The sequence below is a fragment of the Mytilus galloprovincialis genome, chromosome 10 (assembly GCF_965363235.1).
Source record: "Mytilus galloprovincialis chromosome 10, xbMytGall1.hap1.1, whole genome shotgun sequence".
Classification (NCBI taxonomy): Eukaryota; Metazoa; Mollusca; class Bivalvia; order Mytilida; family Mytilidae; genus Mytilus; species Mytilus galloprovincialis.
This window is the reverse complement of record NC_134847.1, coordinates 61,132,716-61,148,493: the sequence shown is the minus strand read 5'-3', so window position 1 is coordinate 61,148,493 and position 15,778 is coordinate 61,132,716. Positions and strand designations below refer to the sequence as shown.

The 15,778-nt window shown below is 30.6% G+C and overlaps 1 protein-coding gene across 9 annotated transcripts in view; it reads left to right on the top strand.

Annotated features, from left to right (window-relative positions):
• The window catches only part of LOC143048037 (arrestin domain-containing protein 17-like), an 80,283-nt gene that overhangs the window by 35,347 nt on the left and 29,158 nt on the right, over positions 1-15,778 (top strand). For 5 of the 9 annotated variants that reach the window (XM_076221468.1, XM_076221469.1, XM_076221470.1 and 2 more), the window contains one exon: positions 13,969-14,101. In XM_076221468.1, coding sequence (XP_076077583.1) covers positions 13,984-14,101 — 118 coding nt within the window. In that variant the 5' untranslated portion in view covers positions 13,969-13,983. Of the gene's footprint in view, positions 1-8,131; positions 8,279-10,016; positions 10,152-11,579; positions 11,717-13,968; positions 14,102-15,778 lie in introns of those variants that run through there. The other 4 variants (XM_076221463.1, XM_076221465.1, XM_076221466.1 and 1 more) reach the window with 4 other exon arrangements.

Sequence of the window (15,778 nt, the reverse complement as noted above, 5' to 3'; positions counted from 1 at the left end):
ATACCAACAACAGAAATGTCAAGTATAAATGTTTTGTAAACATTCATATTCTGTAAAATTGATAGAAAAACTGACGGGAATGAGAAATGATTGATATATTGTGTGGGATACAAACAGTATACAACAAACATAAATGTAACAGCTATTATAATACATTAAAACCTGCATCTCAATGAATAAATAACATTTTTAAGTTTACAATCTGCTATCGTGTTGATGTTTATTCAATATCTCTTTTTATATAAATCTAAGAAAAATTCTTTACGTTTATTTGATGTAATGAACCGCTAGACAAAAAAGGAAGAGATCAAACGACTAAGAATGATGTTTGATATATCCGTAGTTAATTGAATTTCTAGGGCATGGTTTGAAGAATTTTTCTCTGCCATTGTCTTGATACAATATTATCATACATTTTGTTTGGTTGCACTATATAATTGAATATAAGTTTAGTTTATTATTGGATATAAGTTAACTTAATACTGACTCAACAATATTTTTTTTTTATATTGAAATAGCTTAATAAACAGTGGAAAGATTTATGAATAAATATGCAAATATATAGGTTAAATTGAAAATCTCAGTCACTTAGGGTTGACTGGTGATTTTTTTATACTTGATCCTCCATGGTCCCCCCTTTTTTGAACGATCAATGCATTTGAAAGGGGACAAATCTTTGGAACCCCCCTTTTCTCCTGGGTTGGGACCCACCCTCTTTTCTCCTGGCTTGAGAATCCCCACTTTTAAAAATAGCTGGATCTAACCCTGGTCTTACCTGACAGACAGTAAAACCAGTGAGAAAAAGAGGGACATCCATTTTGTTTTGTAGGATACATTCAGTAAAACAGGATTTCGGAATGTTTGTAAGGGAACATACTACTGAAAATGCTGTTGACTTATAGATAATGCCTGAAATATTTTCTCTAAATTATAAGAAATTTTTGGTGGTAAGAAATAATTAATTTAGCTTAATTTGCCTGATATAAATTTTTTAATCAAAGTAATATAGAATCAGAATGATTAGACTCATACCAAAACATTAAAACTTTCATAGCTTGCTGTTGGGTGATATCTCAGATCTTTTGCAAGGCAAAAATACCACTTCTACCAGTACTTAAGCTATAGCTCTCTTTTTTATTTTATTTTTATTTCTCAACTAGCACATCAATGACAGGAAATGAGCCATTGAAGGTTTCTGAATGCTACTTAATAACTATAGACTATTTGGCATTGAGAAAAAAGAAAATGTTGATTGCTTCCTTTGTATAATAAGAATAATTAAAATTACTGCATATTTTTTTATATCTATTAGAACTTGTTGATAGCTATTTTTATCCTAATACTAGATATTCATCAGTGTAATGATCTAAATAACGGAAAGATGACGAGATAGATATAGCTGCCTCTTTATGAATGGAGGGTGACTGACCAGGAAGTTAATCCCTTCATGGTCAGTAGCCATGCTGAGTAAACTTTCCTGCCATTCATTCTTACCAAATAGTAATCAACAAGTTGATCATTTTCTCTTTCCTGTCTTTCAGTGACATGAAATGTCTATTGCTGTTTGAATAAGATGATTAGGGATGAAGGAAGTTACTGGCTATGAAATTAGACTAGATTTAATTCAAGTATCAAAATACAGCTTTTCCCCAAGGCTTTCAGAGATTGACAGACAATTTGCATTTTAATGCAACATTTTTTGTAATGTTCATTATATATTGAAGTTTCAGCCTATGGTAAAGTTTTTTTGGACATCAATTAGTTTGCCATGCAATCCTTTATGGAATTTTAAAAAATTTAGGCAGAAGCTTGTTTATTATAAGCCAAAAGACAGTATTGTGCAAGGAAATTTGAAAATGTTTATTTACACAAATTTTTGATTTGATGGTTTCAAAATATCTATTGACAGTGTTGCTAGTAACCCTCAAATTGCAAATTGATAATTGCAAATCTTCAAACACAATATTGTTATTATCTTAGTTCCTTACTCGGAGCATTGAAATCATGACTTTTTTTACTAGTCTTTTTTTCACAATTTTTGGGGGATACAGTACTATACATAACTGTGTACTATACACGACCAACTACAGTAGATTAGATTCTCTATCTTCAAGATCTGTAATAGTATAGACTAGGGGGGATATTCTTTAGAAGACAATGGTAGAGACTTAAGCATATGTCAGAAATCCTGTTTTATGGCTGTAATAGTATAGACTGGAGGCATATTCTTTAGAAGACAATGGTAGAGACTTAAGCATATGTCAGAGATCATGTTTTATGGCTGTAATAGTATAGACTGGAGGGATATTCTTTAGAAGACAATGGTAGAGACTTAAGCATATGTCAGAGATCATGTAATAGTATAGACTGGAGGCATATTCTTTAGAAGACAATGGTAGAAACTTAAGCATATGTCAGAGATCATGTTTTAGTATAAACTGGAGGGATATTCTTTAGAAGACAATGGTAGAGACTTAAGCATATGTCAGAGATCATGTAATAGTATAGACTGGAGGGATATTCTTTAGAAGACAATGGTAGAGACTTAAGCATATGTCAGAGATCATGTTTTAGTATAGACTGGAGGGATATTCTTTAGAAGACAATGGTAGAGACTTAAGCATATGTCAGAGATCATGTAATAATATAGACTGGAGGGATATTCTTTAGAAGACAATGGTAGAGACTTAAGCATATGTCAGAGATCATGTAATAGTATAGACTGGAGGCATATTCTTTAGAAGACAATGGTAGAGACTTAAGCATATGTCAGAGATCATGTTTTAGTATAGACTGGAGGGATATTCTTTAGAAGACAATGGTAGAGACTTAAGCATATGTCAGAGATCATGTAATAGTATAGACTGGAGGCATATTCTTTAGAAGACAATGGTAGAGACTTAAGCATATGTCAGAGATCATGTTTTAGTATAGACTGGAGGGATATTCTTTAGAAGACAATGGTAGAGACTTAAGCATATGTCAGAGATCATGTTTTAGTATAGACTGGAGGGATATTCTTTAGAAGACAATGGTAGAGACTTAAGCATATGTCAGAGATCATGTAATAGTATAGACTGGAGGGATATTCTTTAAAAGACAATGGTAGAGACTTAAGCATATGTCAGAGATCATGTTTTAGTATAGACTGGAGGGATATTCTTTAGAAGACAATGGTAGAGACTTAAGCATATGTCAGAGATCATGTAATAGTATAGACTGGAGGGATATTCTTTAGAAGACAATGGTAGAGACTTAAGCATATGTCAGAGATCATGTAATAGTATAGACTGGAGGGATATTCTTTAGAAGACAATGGTAGAGACTTAAGCATATGTCAGAGATCATGTTTTAGTATAGACTGGAGGGATATTCTTTAGAAGACAATGGTAGAGACTTAAGCATATGTCAGAGATCATGTAATAGTATAGACTGGAGGGATATTCTTTAGAAGACAATGGTAGAGACTTAAGCATATGTCAGAGATCATGTTTTAGTATAGACTGGAGGGATATTCTTTAGAAGACAATGGTAGAGACTTAAGCATATGTCAGAGATCATGTTTTAGTATAGACTGGAGGGATATTCTTTAGAAGACAATGGTAGAGACTTAAGCATATGTCAGAGATCATGTAATAGTATAGACTGGAGGGATATTCTTTAGAAGACAATGGTAGAGACTTAAGCATATGTCAGAGATCATGTAATAGTATAGACTGGAGGGATATTCTTTAGAAGACAATGGTAGAGACTTAAGCATATGTCAGAGATCATGTAATAGTATAGACTGGAGGGATATTCTTTAGAAGACAATGGTAGAGACTTAAGCATATGTCAGAGATCATGTAATAGTATAGACTGGAGGGATATTCTTTAGAAGACAATGGTAGAGACTTATTCATATGTCAGAGATCATGTAATAGTATAGACTGGAGGGATATTCTTTAGAAGACAATGGTAGAGACTTAAGCATATGTCAGAGATCATGTAATAGTATAGACTGGAGGGATATTCTTTAGAAGACAATGGTAGAGACTTAAGCATATGTCAGAGATCATGTTTTAGTATAGACTGGAGGGATATTCTTTAGAAGACAATGGTAGAGACTTAAGGATATGTCAGAGATCATGTTTTAGTATAGACTGGAGGGATATTCTTTAGAAGACAATGGTAGAGACTTAAGCATATGTCAGAGATCATGTTTTAGTATAGACTGGAGGGATATTCTTTAGAAGACAATGGTAGAGACTTAAGCATATGTCAGAGATCATGTAATAGTATAGACTGGAGGGATATTCTTTAGAAGACAATGGCAGAGACTTAAGCATATGTCAGAGATCATGTAATAGTATAGACTGGAGGGATATTCTTTAGAAGACAATGGCAGAGACTTAAGCATATGTCAGAGATCATGTAATAGTATAGACTGGAGGGATATTCTTTAGAAGACAATGGTAGAGACTTAAGCATATGTCAGAGATCATGTAATAGTATAGACTGGAGGGATATTCTTTAGAAGACAATGGTAGAGACTTAAGCATATGTCAGAGATCATGTAATAGTATAGACTGGAGGGATATTCTTTAGAAGACAATGGTAGAGACTTAAGCATATGTCAGAGATCATGTAATAGTATAGACTGGAGGCATATTCTTTAGAAGACAATGGTAGAGACTTAAGCATATGTCAGAGATCCTGTTTTATGGCTGTCAAGTGATAGATGGACTTTAGCCGTGATCGGAAAACCCACTCAATTATTCTTTGAAGTAAGATTAGACCCTCTTTTGACTTTATTCCTCAAAAGATAGTATTACGTAGTCATCTTCTTCTTATATTATAGCACGGTTAAAAATGGATCTTAAGTGTCTATTTCAACAGAATATCTTGAACAGCTTCATGGCAGTGATTTAGATGGTACAATGTGAAAGGGTTACCTTGTAAATATATTTTCATACACCATCTATGATTTTTTTGAATTTTTGTACAACTAGTGTCACTTGTTGCTGGTGTGAATGGAAATTTGGAAATTTTTGATGCAGTATCTATATAAGTCACTGATGCAAATTATTATATAAACAAATTAATGCATCTATCTTTGTTTACCACATGACCAAGGAAATGACCATAGTGTAATATAGCATCACAAAACATACATGATGACCTCATGATTTATCTTCACAAATCATACAACTTGACCATACTGATTTATCTCCTCAAATAATGCATCTTGACCGCACTGATTTATTGGAACAAATTAAACCTCACCAATTTTTCTTCATTATTTTTTGAAGCAGTAATGGGGAAATAATGGCATATTGTCTACATTTGCAACTAACTTGTTACAGTAAAGTACAAATCTTATCATCAATTTCAATACTGTAGGTTATCTTAAAAAAGTTGAATGCCCTCCTACTATGGTCCACAATGGCAAGGAATACAGCAGTGCCCGATTAATGATATCTTCACTTATATCGCTTTTGTCTAAATGTGAACCTTTTTACAGGTGTCTAATTTCCGTTGATTAGTTGGTGTGTTATGTTTGATAAGTTATCTGTAACAAGCACTATTTATACAGTGGGTAGGTAGATAGTTAAGCTGTCAGCACTTCAGAATTGGAGTGGATTGATGTTAGGTATATAAGTAAGGAGCCAAAAGTTGTTAATAATTGATAATAGGGCATTATAGTCCTGTTACTGCTAAGCATAGGGTAACAAACTAATTAGATCATTGGATTGAGGATCTTTTCATCTTTATTAGCCAAGGGTTATGATCCACTCCCCTCCTCTCCATCAAGGTACCAACCTTCACCCATACCTGAAATAATAGTGTAACATCACAACATAGAAAGACACACTAAAAAATATCAATTGAAATTGCTTAAAGTCTTATTCAAAAGACATATTAACAGTAACCAGTGCACATCGCTTAAATTTGATCTATGACACAATGTAAACTCCAAATCAATAAAATAAGTATTTGCCTTAACTAAGTATAAGGCCTCTTTAGTTTTCACCCATGTGTATATATATATCAAAGACCAAATTGTGACTTAAAAAGAACATTGAACACAATTTGACTGTGATAAACCTTTTACCTTGATAAAGAGGGATACCATTTTGTACTTATTTTTTAATGCATATCGTATAACCTGGAAGACTGCATCATAAGTGCAATTTCTTGAGAACAAATTAATTCTTTTAACCTTGACTCTATTTAAGGCTTTAAGCTTCTATCCCACACAAGATTTAATTGATTTTATGCAACCTTTTTTTTAGGATTATGAACTTAGAAGATTAAATTTAGGATTATTTAAACAGTTATGTAATATTTCTTTTATTGTGGAATTATTATGTTGTATAACAGATATCCATAAGGTATGCTAAAGTGATTGACATATTTTAAAGGAACAATTTAACTTTTTGAAATGACTGTTGTGAATTAAATGATAAGTGAAGTTATAATGATATCTTCTTGAAGACTGGAATATTTGAGATTTCTTGGGAATTCCTTTAAACCTCTGTCTGATTAAAACCAGCCCCCACTATCCACTTGCGTTTAAGGATAGTGGGGGCTGGTTTTAATCAGACTGTTTAAACCTTTCATTTACGATGTTTATGCATATTTCACTAAATTTTAGGCTAAATAAAAAAATAAAACATCTCGTGTGATGAATCTGGTACATATTACACTACATTGTTCATCAGGCTAGATGTATAGGGGGAGGGTTCAGATCTCATAAATATTGTTTAACCCCGCCGCATTTTTGTGTCTGTGTTCATCCCTTATTTTTATATTGGTAATCTGAACTTATAACTCATTTTCCTTCTGTAAGTTCAAGAAAAGATTATATTTATTAGAAATCATGACAAAACTTATCTATATATGGTTTCATTAAATTCAAGAAAATTATCGTTTTCATTATAATTATTACAACAGTTAATTTGTATGCTACTTTGACATTTCTTCTAATGATTACTGAGATTTAGCAAATTAAATATTATACAAATGTGTAGAATACTTGTAAATATGGTGGTCATAAATGGGTTTACAGAATTGAGAGGGCAAACGCACATAAAAAAGCCAATAGAAATACAGAATATAAAAAAATGTGATTTAATTTTTTTTTAAGAAATGAGAATAATGGGCGAACTAGATAAAGAAGGGAGAAAAATAGTAAAAAAATTTAATGAATATATACATAGAAATGAAGGACCCCTCTCCAGACCCTCAAATATTGCAAAGTGTCAGCAGTCTGGACTCTTTATTTTCTATTTTTGGAAATCCTGTCCTACCAATACTATTAAAGAATGATAGGTTATCCCTTCTGAAGTAATTGATATGTATATTAAAACCCTTTGGCCAGATGGTTGACTCTTTGACACATTCCCCATATCCATTCTCAATTTTAAAAATGTATAGGATGGCAATATGTTAAATTTTTGCCAGTCTGTTCTTCTGTTGATTTTTTCATCAGTTCTGTATTAGTTAAACTTTTTTTATCTTAGTAGTTTACCCCAAATTTGTAGTCATATTAAAGTGAAACTTAGTAAACTTTAAAGACTTTAATTTTTTTTGAAATATATACCAAATTGGGGTACCAAGTAATGTTCCACTATAAGTCACAAGGACACTTTTGAAGTTTCCTCAGGTCACCAGGTCACTTTCAAGCAAATTTTACAGGTTTATGGTTCATTATAAAAAAAATTGTAAACCCCTTCCCAAGGCTACCTTGATAATTAGAACAATGTATCTGGTAATTTCCCTGGGTCATACACACATTCTAAATTATTGTAGATTTAGGGAACACAGGTCGTTCACCCATCGGACAGAAAAGCACCTGATAATTAGAACAGTGCATCCGATGATTTTCTACCATCCTACAATAATTCTACATTACTGTAGAGTTGAAGGGGCACCTTCCTCCAATCATACAGAAAAGCACCTGATATGAATTAAGGCCTGTAATATTTATATTTTCTCCTAATTTTTAAAGTTTATATCCTACAGTACAGCACCCCACCTGTTGATTGAATGGTATATAAAAACAATCATGTTATGGTAAGGATAACTTCTTGCTGTTGTATATTGATGAGAAGATCAATAGATTCAATAACAGACTCAGGTGTTTACAGGTAAAAGAAAGTAAAGGATTATTCTAATTTAACTTTCTGTGTGGGAATTAATGAATGAATGAATGAATGAACCAATATCAGAAGCCACATTCGGTGTTTACAAGCAGTTTGATGGAATTTTTAAAATGAGACATTATATCAATGAGGTAATTATTAAATTTTATTATTACAGTAATATTCATATTTTAAACTTTATGATCTTTAATTAAACTTATGTCTAATTGAAATTTTTTATTAATTAATTAGTTATGATTAATTGGAGCTTTAAATTTGATATTGATCATGTGAAATTGTGTGCGAAGTGGAGTAGAAATTTTCCCATTAAACAAGCTGAGCTTCATCAGGAGAAGTAAAGAAATGGCTTTATTTGCAGTTTAATTGCATTATAGAGTTGATTAGATTGAAATCATTTTTATTCCACTGAGATTCAGATTGTAAATTAACACCAGCGAAGTGTTGAAGTGAAATTGGCGGAATGTAAATTTGTTTGTGTGATAGATACGTGTATGCGCTTTATGAACTAATTTTAAGTTTGAAAAAAGTGTTGATGGCTTAAATAATGCTAGAGTATAACAACAACAACAACAACAACAACAACAATACTTTATTTTAAGAGGGTTACACAGTTAGCTATATAACTAATCTTCCCTGAGGCCCTCATCATGAGAAATCAAACAAAATGCAAACATATACATTGCATACATTAGTATAAAAAGTCAAGTATGATAATAATGTTTAATACAACTTGATAAAATGTGATGAAAAAAAATAAACATGATGACATGATCAGTTTTTAATATTATTGATACAGCTAGGTTGATTTCAATAAATGATCTGTATAAAGATATGTTGTCATGAAAAATGCAAAAAAAAACAAAAAACCAAGACCTACTTTTAGAGATATTTCCGATTGAATTTAGCATTTTTCTTAGATAATTATACAAAATTCATAATTCAATATACTTTTCGAAAAAAAATAAAACAACTTTCAAATCAAAAGCCATGGCATGTAGAGATATTTCCGATTGAATTTAGCATTTTTCTTAGATAATTATACAAAATTCATAATTCAATATACTTTTCGAAAAAAAATAAAACAACTTTCAAATCAAAAGCCATGGCATGTATTCCTTTGATTTTCTGCAAGTGGAAGTTAGTTACGAAAATGAATTAAATTAGGTTAAATTTTATAAACATTTTGTGAACTCATATGTTTTGTTGCAGTAAGTTCAATGTTGATGGCTTAAAGTTTATAAGGTGGGAAAAGGAAATGTATCAAGATATAGTAAATGTCTCTATTATCTTGTTAGTAATTTAGAATTACAAATTCTACTTGACGAAGACTAAATGAGGCGAAATTCTTTAGATAAATTTTTAAAATACTTTTACCAACATTTTCATTTCATTGCATTGAGGATGGTACACTGTTATCTAATGTTAAATCAAACCCAGTTCTGTCACTATAAAATTAAAATCAAATATTTAAATTTAATTACAGTTTTGTTTTTTAAGAATTAAAAAAAAAAAAAAAAACCCAATCTTCAATGTATCATTAAATTAAGAAAATGATCTACTTCAAATGATGGGGTACATGTATTGACATATTATACTGAAGTCCTCAAATTCATCTATCCATAAACATTGAAATGAGGAGAGGTCTACATTTAGTTTTCACTTTTCACCGAATTAATTCTGAAGTTATCACTTAATGTACTATATTAACCAAGTTTTTCAACAAATTTCTATTTTCTCGATCAGCTGTTCCGTGGTCTATTTCATATATAAATTGAATAATAATAGAATGTAAGGTTTGATATTATTTACATAAATTCTTAATAATTATTAAATGTTTCCTATTGTTGAAGTATAATGCCTTTATCCTGTAAGGACACAAAATCATTGAAGTGGTTATTGTACGTACTGTAGTTTTCTGACCTTATAAGTTCAGTTATTAGTATAGCACCGAGATAGATAGTCATGGAACTAAATAGATACAAGACTGTCAAGGTTTGTTTACAGGTAGATACTGGAAGATCACTTATTTTACTAGAACTTTATGGCGTACTTTCATTAATTTCTAATTTTTGCATGAAGAATTACAAATAGAGCATATAATATATTGTTTTTATTAAAAAAATATAACATGATAGGATTTGCTTCTGATAAATGTCTCGAAACAGTTAGATTTCTTTCTGCAACTCCAACGGTTAGTGAAATTTTAAACCATACATGATATTTGTATGTCCTTTAACTAGTTTAAGTGATTACGATTTTAATTCTCGTAGGATAGTTTTAAATACATTAAGAAAAAATGAAAAGAAATTAAAGACTTTCGGTAAGGGGCAATAGCCATTGTGGTTTAAATGGTGAAAAAGTGTGTCGTTGTGATATTAAATTTGATTTCCTTCTGCTATCATTAAAAATAAATATATATATTTTTTGTATTCTTTATTAAATACTGCAGATTCATTATTATTCATGGGAAACCAATTTTCCTAGATTTCATTAAAAAAGATGAACTATTAATATATTTATTCAACTAAGTGTAAATTTTCTCTTATATCGCTGAAAATACAATTTTTCCTAAATACATGAAAATTGTGGTAACCAAGAAAATAAATGAAATAAAATAGATTTTGATTACCATGCATTTTTTTCTATGAAAAATATAAGGATGAAACAAATGTACTCATTTCTAAGGTATATAATGCTAAGTAAATAATCAATGTTCATACATACTCCTCATTAAAGGTAAAATCTATTCCAAAGATAATATAATCATAGTACAGTTTGAAGTCCTGACTCTGGTACAAGCACTTTGTGATTGAAAATGTGAAGTTAAATCATAAAGCAGGTTTATCTTATTCCATAAATTTAAAGTTTGTAATAATTGTGTATTACTATCTATGACTAGTTAGAAACAAAAAATATGAAAATATGATTTCCTTTTATTAAACTTATAAGACAAAGACCTTATAAAAGTACTAAACACATCTCTGCAGGTATTGATTTAAAACTCTCTTATGTCATGAAGGGCTGGTGACCTTTTGTAAGAATTTCCTTTGCTCTTATAGAATAAAAAGGAAATTGAAAAACTAAGTCTGTTACATAACACTAATTCTAGTTTGATAAAAGGACTCTCACTTGTGCAATTTACATTCAGATAAACCAATAAAGGAGAAAAATTACGCTATAACCTTTATCAACATTCATCCTAACATCCACAGCTAAATAGTGAACATCCAGTTCTCGGCTTTATCGTATGTATCTTATGTCGGAATTGACATTATAACTACGTTGACGATGGTAGTAAAATAAACTTTAAATGCGTCAATTAATCAATTAACATAGTAATCTATTTTTTATTTATCTAGTGCTATTATTTGCCTTTATTGGTTTCCCCATATAGAAATATGCAACATATATAGAGAGGTTTCCGTCAATAAATAACACGCTGAGCAGGGTTTGAAATACAGTGACGTAAATTAATTTTACTGTTTACATGCAGTATTTGGAATCATTGAATGAAGGAATTTTACATTTTGAACATGGAATTAGTAGCTGTCATGCATTTTGATGATATGGTAAAGTACGATTCTAAGTACAAAATAATTTCCATTGTTAATTCTATTTGCCAATTATGATGGTTGAATTATAAATTGAAAACTTTTGCACTAAGACACAGAAAGAAAACATAGAATTTAAAGGAAATTTTTATGACATTTAAAATGATTTTGTTTGTTTTTTGTGTTTGGCATGCAGGTTTTGAAAAATAATTTTGTTCCAAATCAACAGAAAATTTGTGCTTCATTGAAGAATTAAATTCTTTTTTGCTTGTAGTTAATGACTATGTTATACAGGTATAGTGAATGTATAGTGTATAAAGTTACTTTCGATAGTATTTGAAAAAAGATCGACTACAATGTTGTACTAATATTTTGCCAAGTATTTTAAAACTTGATTTCTTATTCTATCTTTTTTTCAGGGCTAAGTTATAATATGTCAAATTGGAATTTACATGCTTTATGATATAGTTCTTTCTATGTTACAATAGCCAAATACTGTGCAGTGATTTAAACCATTTTTTGGAAATTATTTACTAGTTACCGCACTAAGAAATGTGTGATAATCATGATAATTAAACAAGTTTTTTTTAAATTGACAATTTTTACATCTTTGTCCTTTGGTATTTGGTAATAGTTGTCTTAGTGCCAATCATACCGCAATGGGAAATAGTTTTTCATATTTCTGAAAAGTATTTCTTTTTTATATTCAGACAGAAAACTTGAACAATCTGTTTAGAAATTGATTCAAAATATGTACAGCAAATTAAAATTTTGAAAAATAATATCACATGCTTTATAGTATTCAGTTTCTACAATCATTTTTAGAATTTTGAAATTGTTTTGCGAGATACCTGACCCCTTTTCAATGCATGTACTATAATTTTCTTTGTTTTACATACAGTTAAATACCTGAAATTTTAAAAATTGATGAAAATCTGATTCCAAACCATATTAAAGCATTGTGTATCACTAGTAAGGTAATACAAAGGAATTTTACATTGTGTTTTGATGAAGAATTTAAGGATTCATGGTTTTAATTATATTTTATGTCTGATGAGTATGGGAACATCATATTTCCTTTTGAAATGACTAGTTTGTTCTTCATAATGATACATGCAAAATGTTTATTCATATGAAAACTTATGTATTATTGGACATCTTATTGTAAATAGTATTAATTTGGAGAAATATAATGCTAGATTGTAAAACATAATGGATTTAATTGTAATTATTATTCCATCACTTATGTACCACTGTTTTTATACGCCCGTCTTTTAGACGGGACGTATTATGGTATACCGTTGTCCATCTGTCTGTCCGTCCGTCTGTCTGTCCGTCCATCCATCCGTCCTCCACACTGGGACAATAACTCAAAAACACTTTCACCAATTTCCATGAAACTTAAGTGAATTGTTTATATCTATTGACGTAAGCTCCCTTTCGTTTTTTTTTAATTTCAGATTTTAAGTTTTGGATTTATGGGGCTTTATTCATAAAAAAGGGGGGATTTTCAACACTTCGGACAATAACTCAAAAAGACTTTCACCAATGTCCATGAAACTTTGGTGAATTGTTTATATCTATTGACGTAAGCTCCCTTTCGTTTTTTTTTAATTTCAGATTTTAAGTTTTGGATTTATGGGGCTTTATTCATAAAAAAAGGGGGATTTTCAACACTTCGGACAATAACTCAAAAAGGCTTTCACCAATGTCCATGAAACTTTGGTGAATTGTTTATATCTATTGATGTAAGCTCCCTTTCGTTTTTTTTTTAATTTCAGATTTTAAGTTTTGGATTTATGGGGCTTTATTCATAAAAAGGGGGGGATTTTCAACACTTCGGACAATAACTCAAAAAGGCTTTCACCAATGTCCATGAAACTTTGGTGAATTGTTTATATCTATTGATGTAAGCTCCCTTTCTAGTTGACCATACAAATTAATTTAAAGCATAAAAGACAAGTTAAAAGAGCAACGGGCGTATCATGCGCTAAAGCGCAGCCCTTTATTGGAATCTGTCAAACACCTACTTTCATGTTTCCGATACTTTGAATTACAAGTGGGGGGCTTATCCCCTATACTTAGCTGGAGTAACTTCTTATTTGTATTTTTTTTTTTAAAGTAAACACTCAGGATATATCATATATAATTATGGTTTATGAAAAGCAGTTGTAACATTCTAAAAATTTTGATTGTTCCAGATTGCTAAATTTGTTATGTCCCTGTGACATACCTGCACAGAAACAATGATTTGTTTTTGTTTTTTTCAGGAACCAGTAGGTGATATGGAGCAGCTAGAGAAGTTCCAAATAATATTTAACAATCCACTGGCCACATATCATGCTGGTGATACTGTGTTTGGGTACGGATGGATTGTCCTGAAAAATTCCATGTTTGTACAAAGTAAGTATATTCTACGCCACACATAATGACTTATATAATAATCTAATGTTTATTTATGCAAGATATTTCAGAATTATACAGATTATAAACCATATTAACTCATGATCATCTTATTAGAGGGGCAGTAGGAGGGGCTGTAGTCCATGAATGTTTTCTGGAATAAATTATGCATTCTTTTCCAGATCCCCAACAAATTAATCATTCAGTTCAGAGTCAAAAATAAGGGTGAATCACCAATACTCACGAAAATAAAGACTCAATCTGAAGTTCTGGCTAAAATATAGGTTAGATCTTGACATCCTGAAAAAGGTCCTTCCATCCCTCATACCGACTTCAATCATATGCATATTTTATTTTATATGTGTGAATGCAATTAAATACTTGGAACTCATTATGTATGTCGTACATCAAACAAAGTTAATTTGCCATATGTGCTGAGATCATAGCTGATGAATTTTTTATAAACCATTGAAGTACTTTTATTGATGAATTCTGATTTCCATGGCTTGTGAAAAAGAGTAAAAACATCCCTAGAAATCAAGCAAAGTTTAAGAGTAGAAAGCTTGGCCTATTCCACTGACTTTTACTACTAGAAGTTCAGAAATGTTGGGTATATTCTATCTTTTCAAAATTGTGACAAGATAGATGTCTAAAAAAAATAATTTGAATTTAGAATTTTAATAATATTCTTTGTAAAATTGCAAAACATTGACGCCATTTATTTAATTTTATGTTTTCGTCCATTGTTCAAAAACACAACAAAGAAAACTGAAGACTGAACACAAATAACCCCACCAAAAAGTTGAGTGATCATGGTCTTCGCAATGGCAATGATAAATGCATGCACTAAATTTACAGTAATTTAACCAGGTCTTCCTTGAATATGCAAGTCCAGGTTATGTGAATGCCTTTGGCTGCATTGTTGTCACTGTTCTGGAAACCCTCTGACTAAATGAATGGATTTTCTATAATTCAATGTTAAACTCTATCTTAAAATCCATAATAATTGATACAACAAACATGATGACAAATTAAAATTATAATTAATCCTGCTAATATATATGAAGTCAATAAAATTGTGTCTATATCTGGTATTGAGTTTTACAATACTTAAACAACGATTTTCACAAAAATATGTTGGTCCTGAAAAAATGGTTGTAAATCACTGCAGCCTTATATTTGACAGGAATTGAATGATACAGAATGCATTGTGTTAGTAGATATTGCTGATTAAGACCTACAGGTTACAATACTATTTATCTTGGCATTATCTTGTAACCTTCATAAGAAGCTAGTCTTTCGTCTGTGAAACAATTCTCATTTCCAAGGATAGACAATCTATTGAACTTTTGTACAAATCTCCATTCATCAGAGAAAATTAATACTGACCAGTTAATGAAGAATGGACATTTGTTTGGGTTCAAATGACCTAAAGATAAATATTGTAGATATTGGATATCTTTCAATACTCACAGTCTCTACCATTTATGTACAAAACATAGTCAGCTGTATGAAGGGTAAATTACAAATATTTGTAATTGCTTTTAGCTTCAAGCTATTTTTAAGTTTTATTCTATAAGTTTAGGTTAAATTGTAGGTTATTCTTAATGTTGTCAGTTTCATTAATTTTTATCTGTGATCAAATAGTTCGCTTATTTGATAATGCTTTATGTTAGG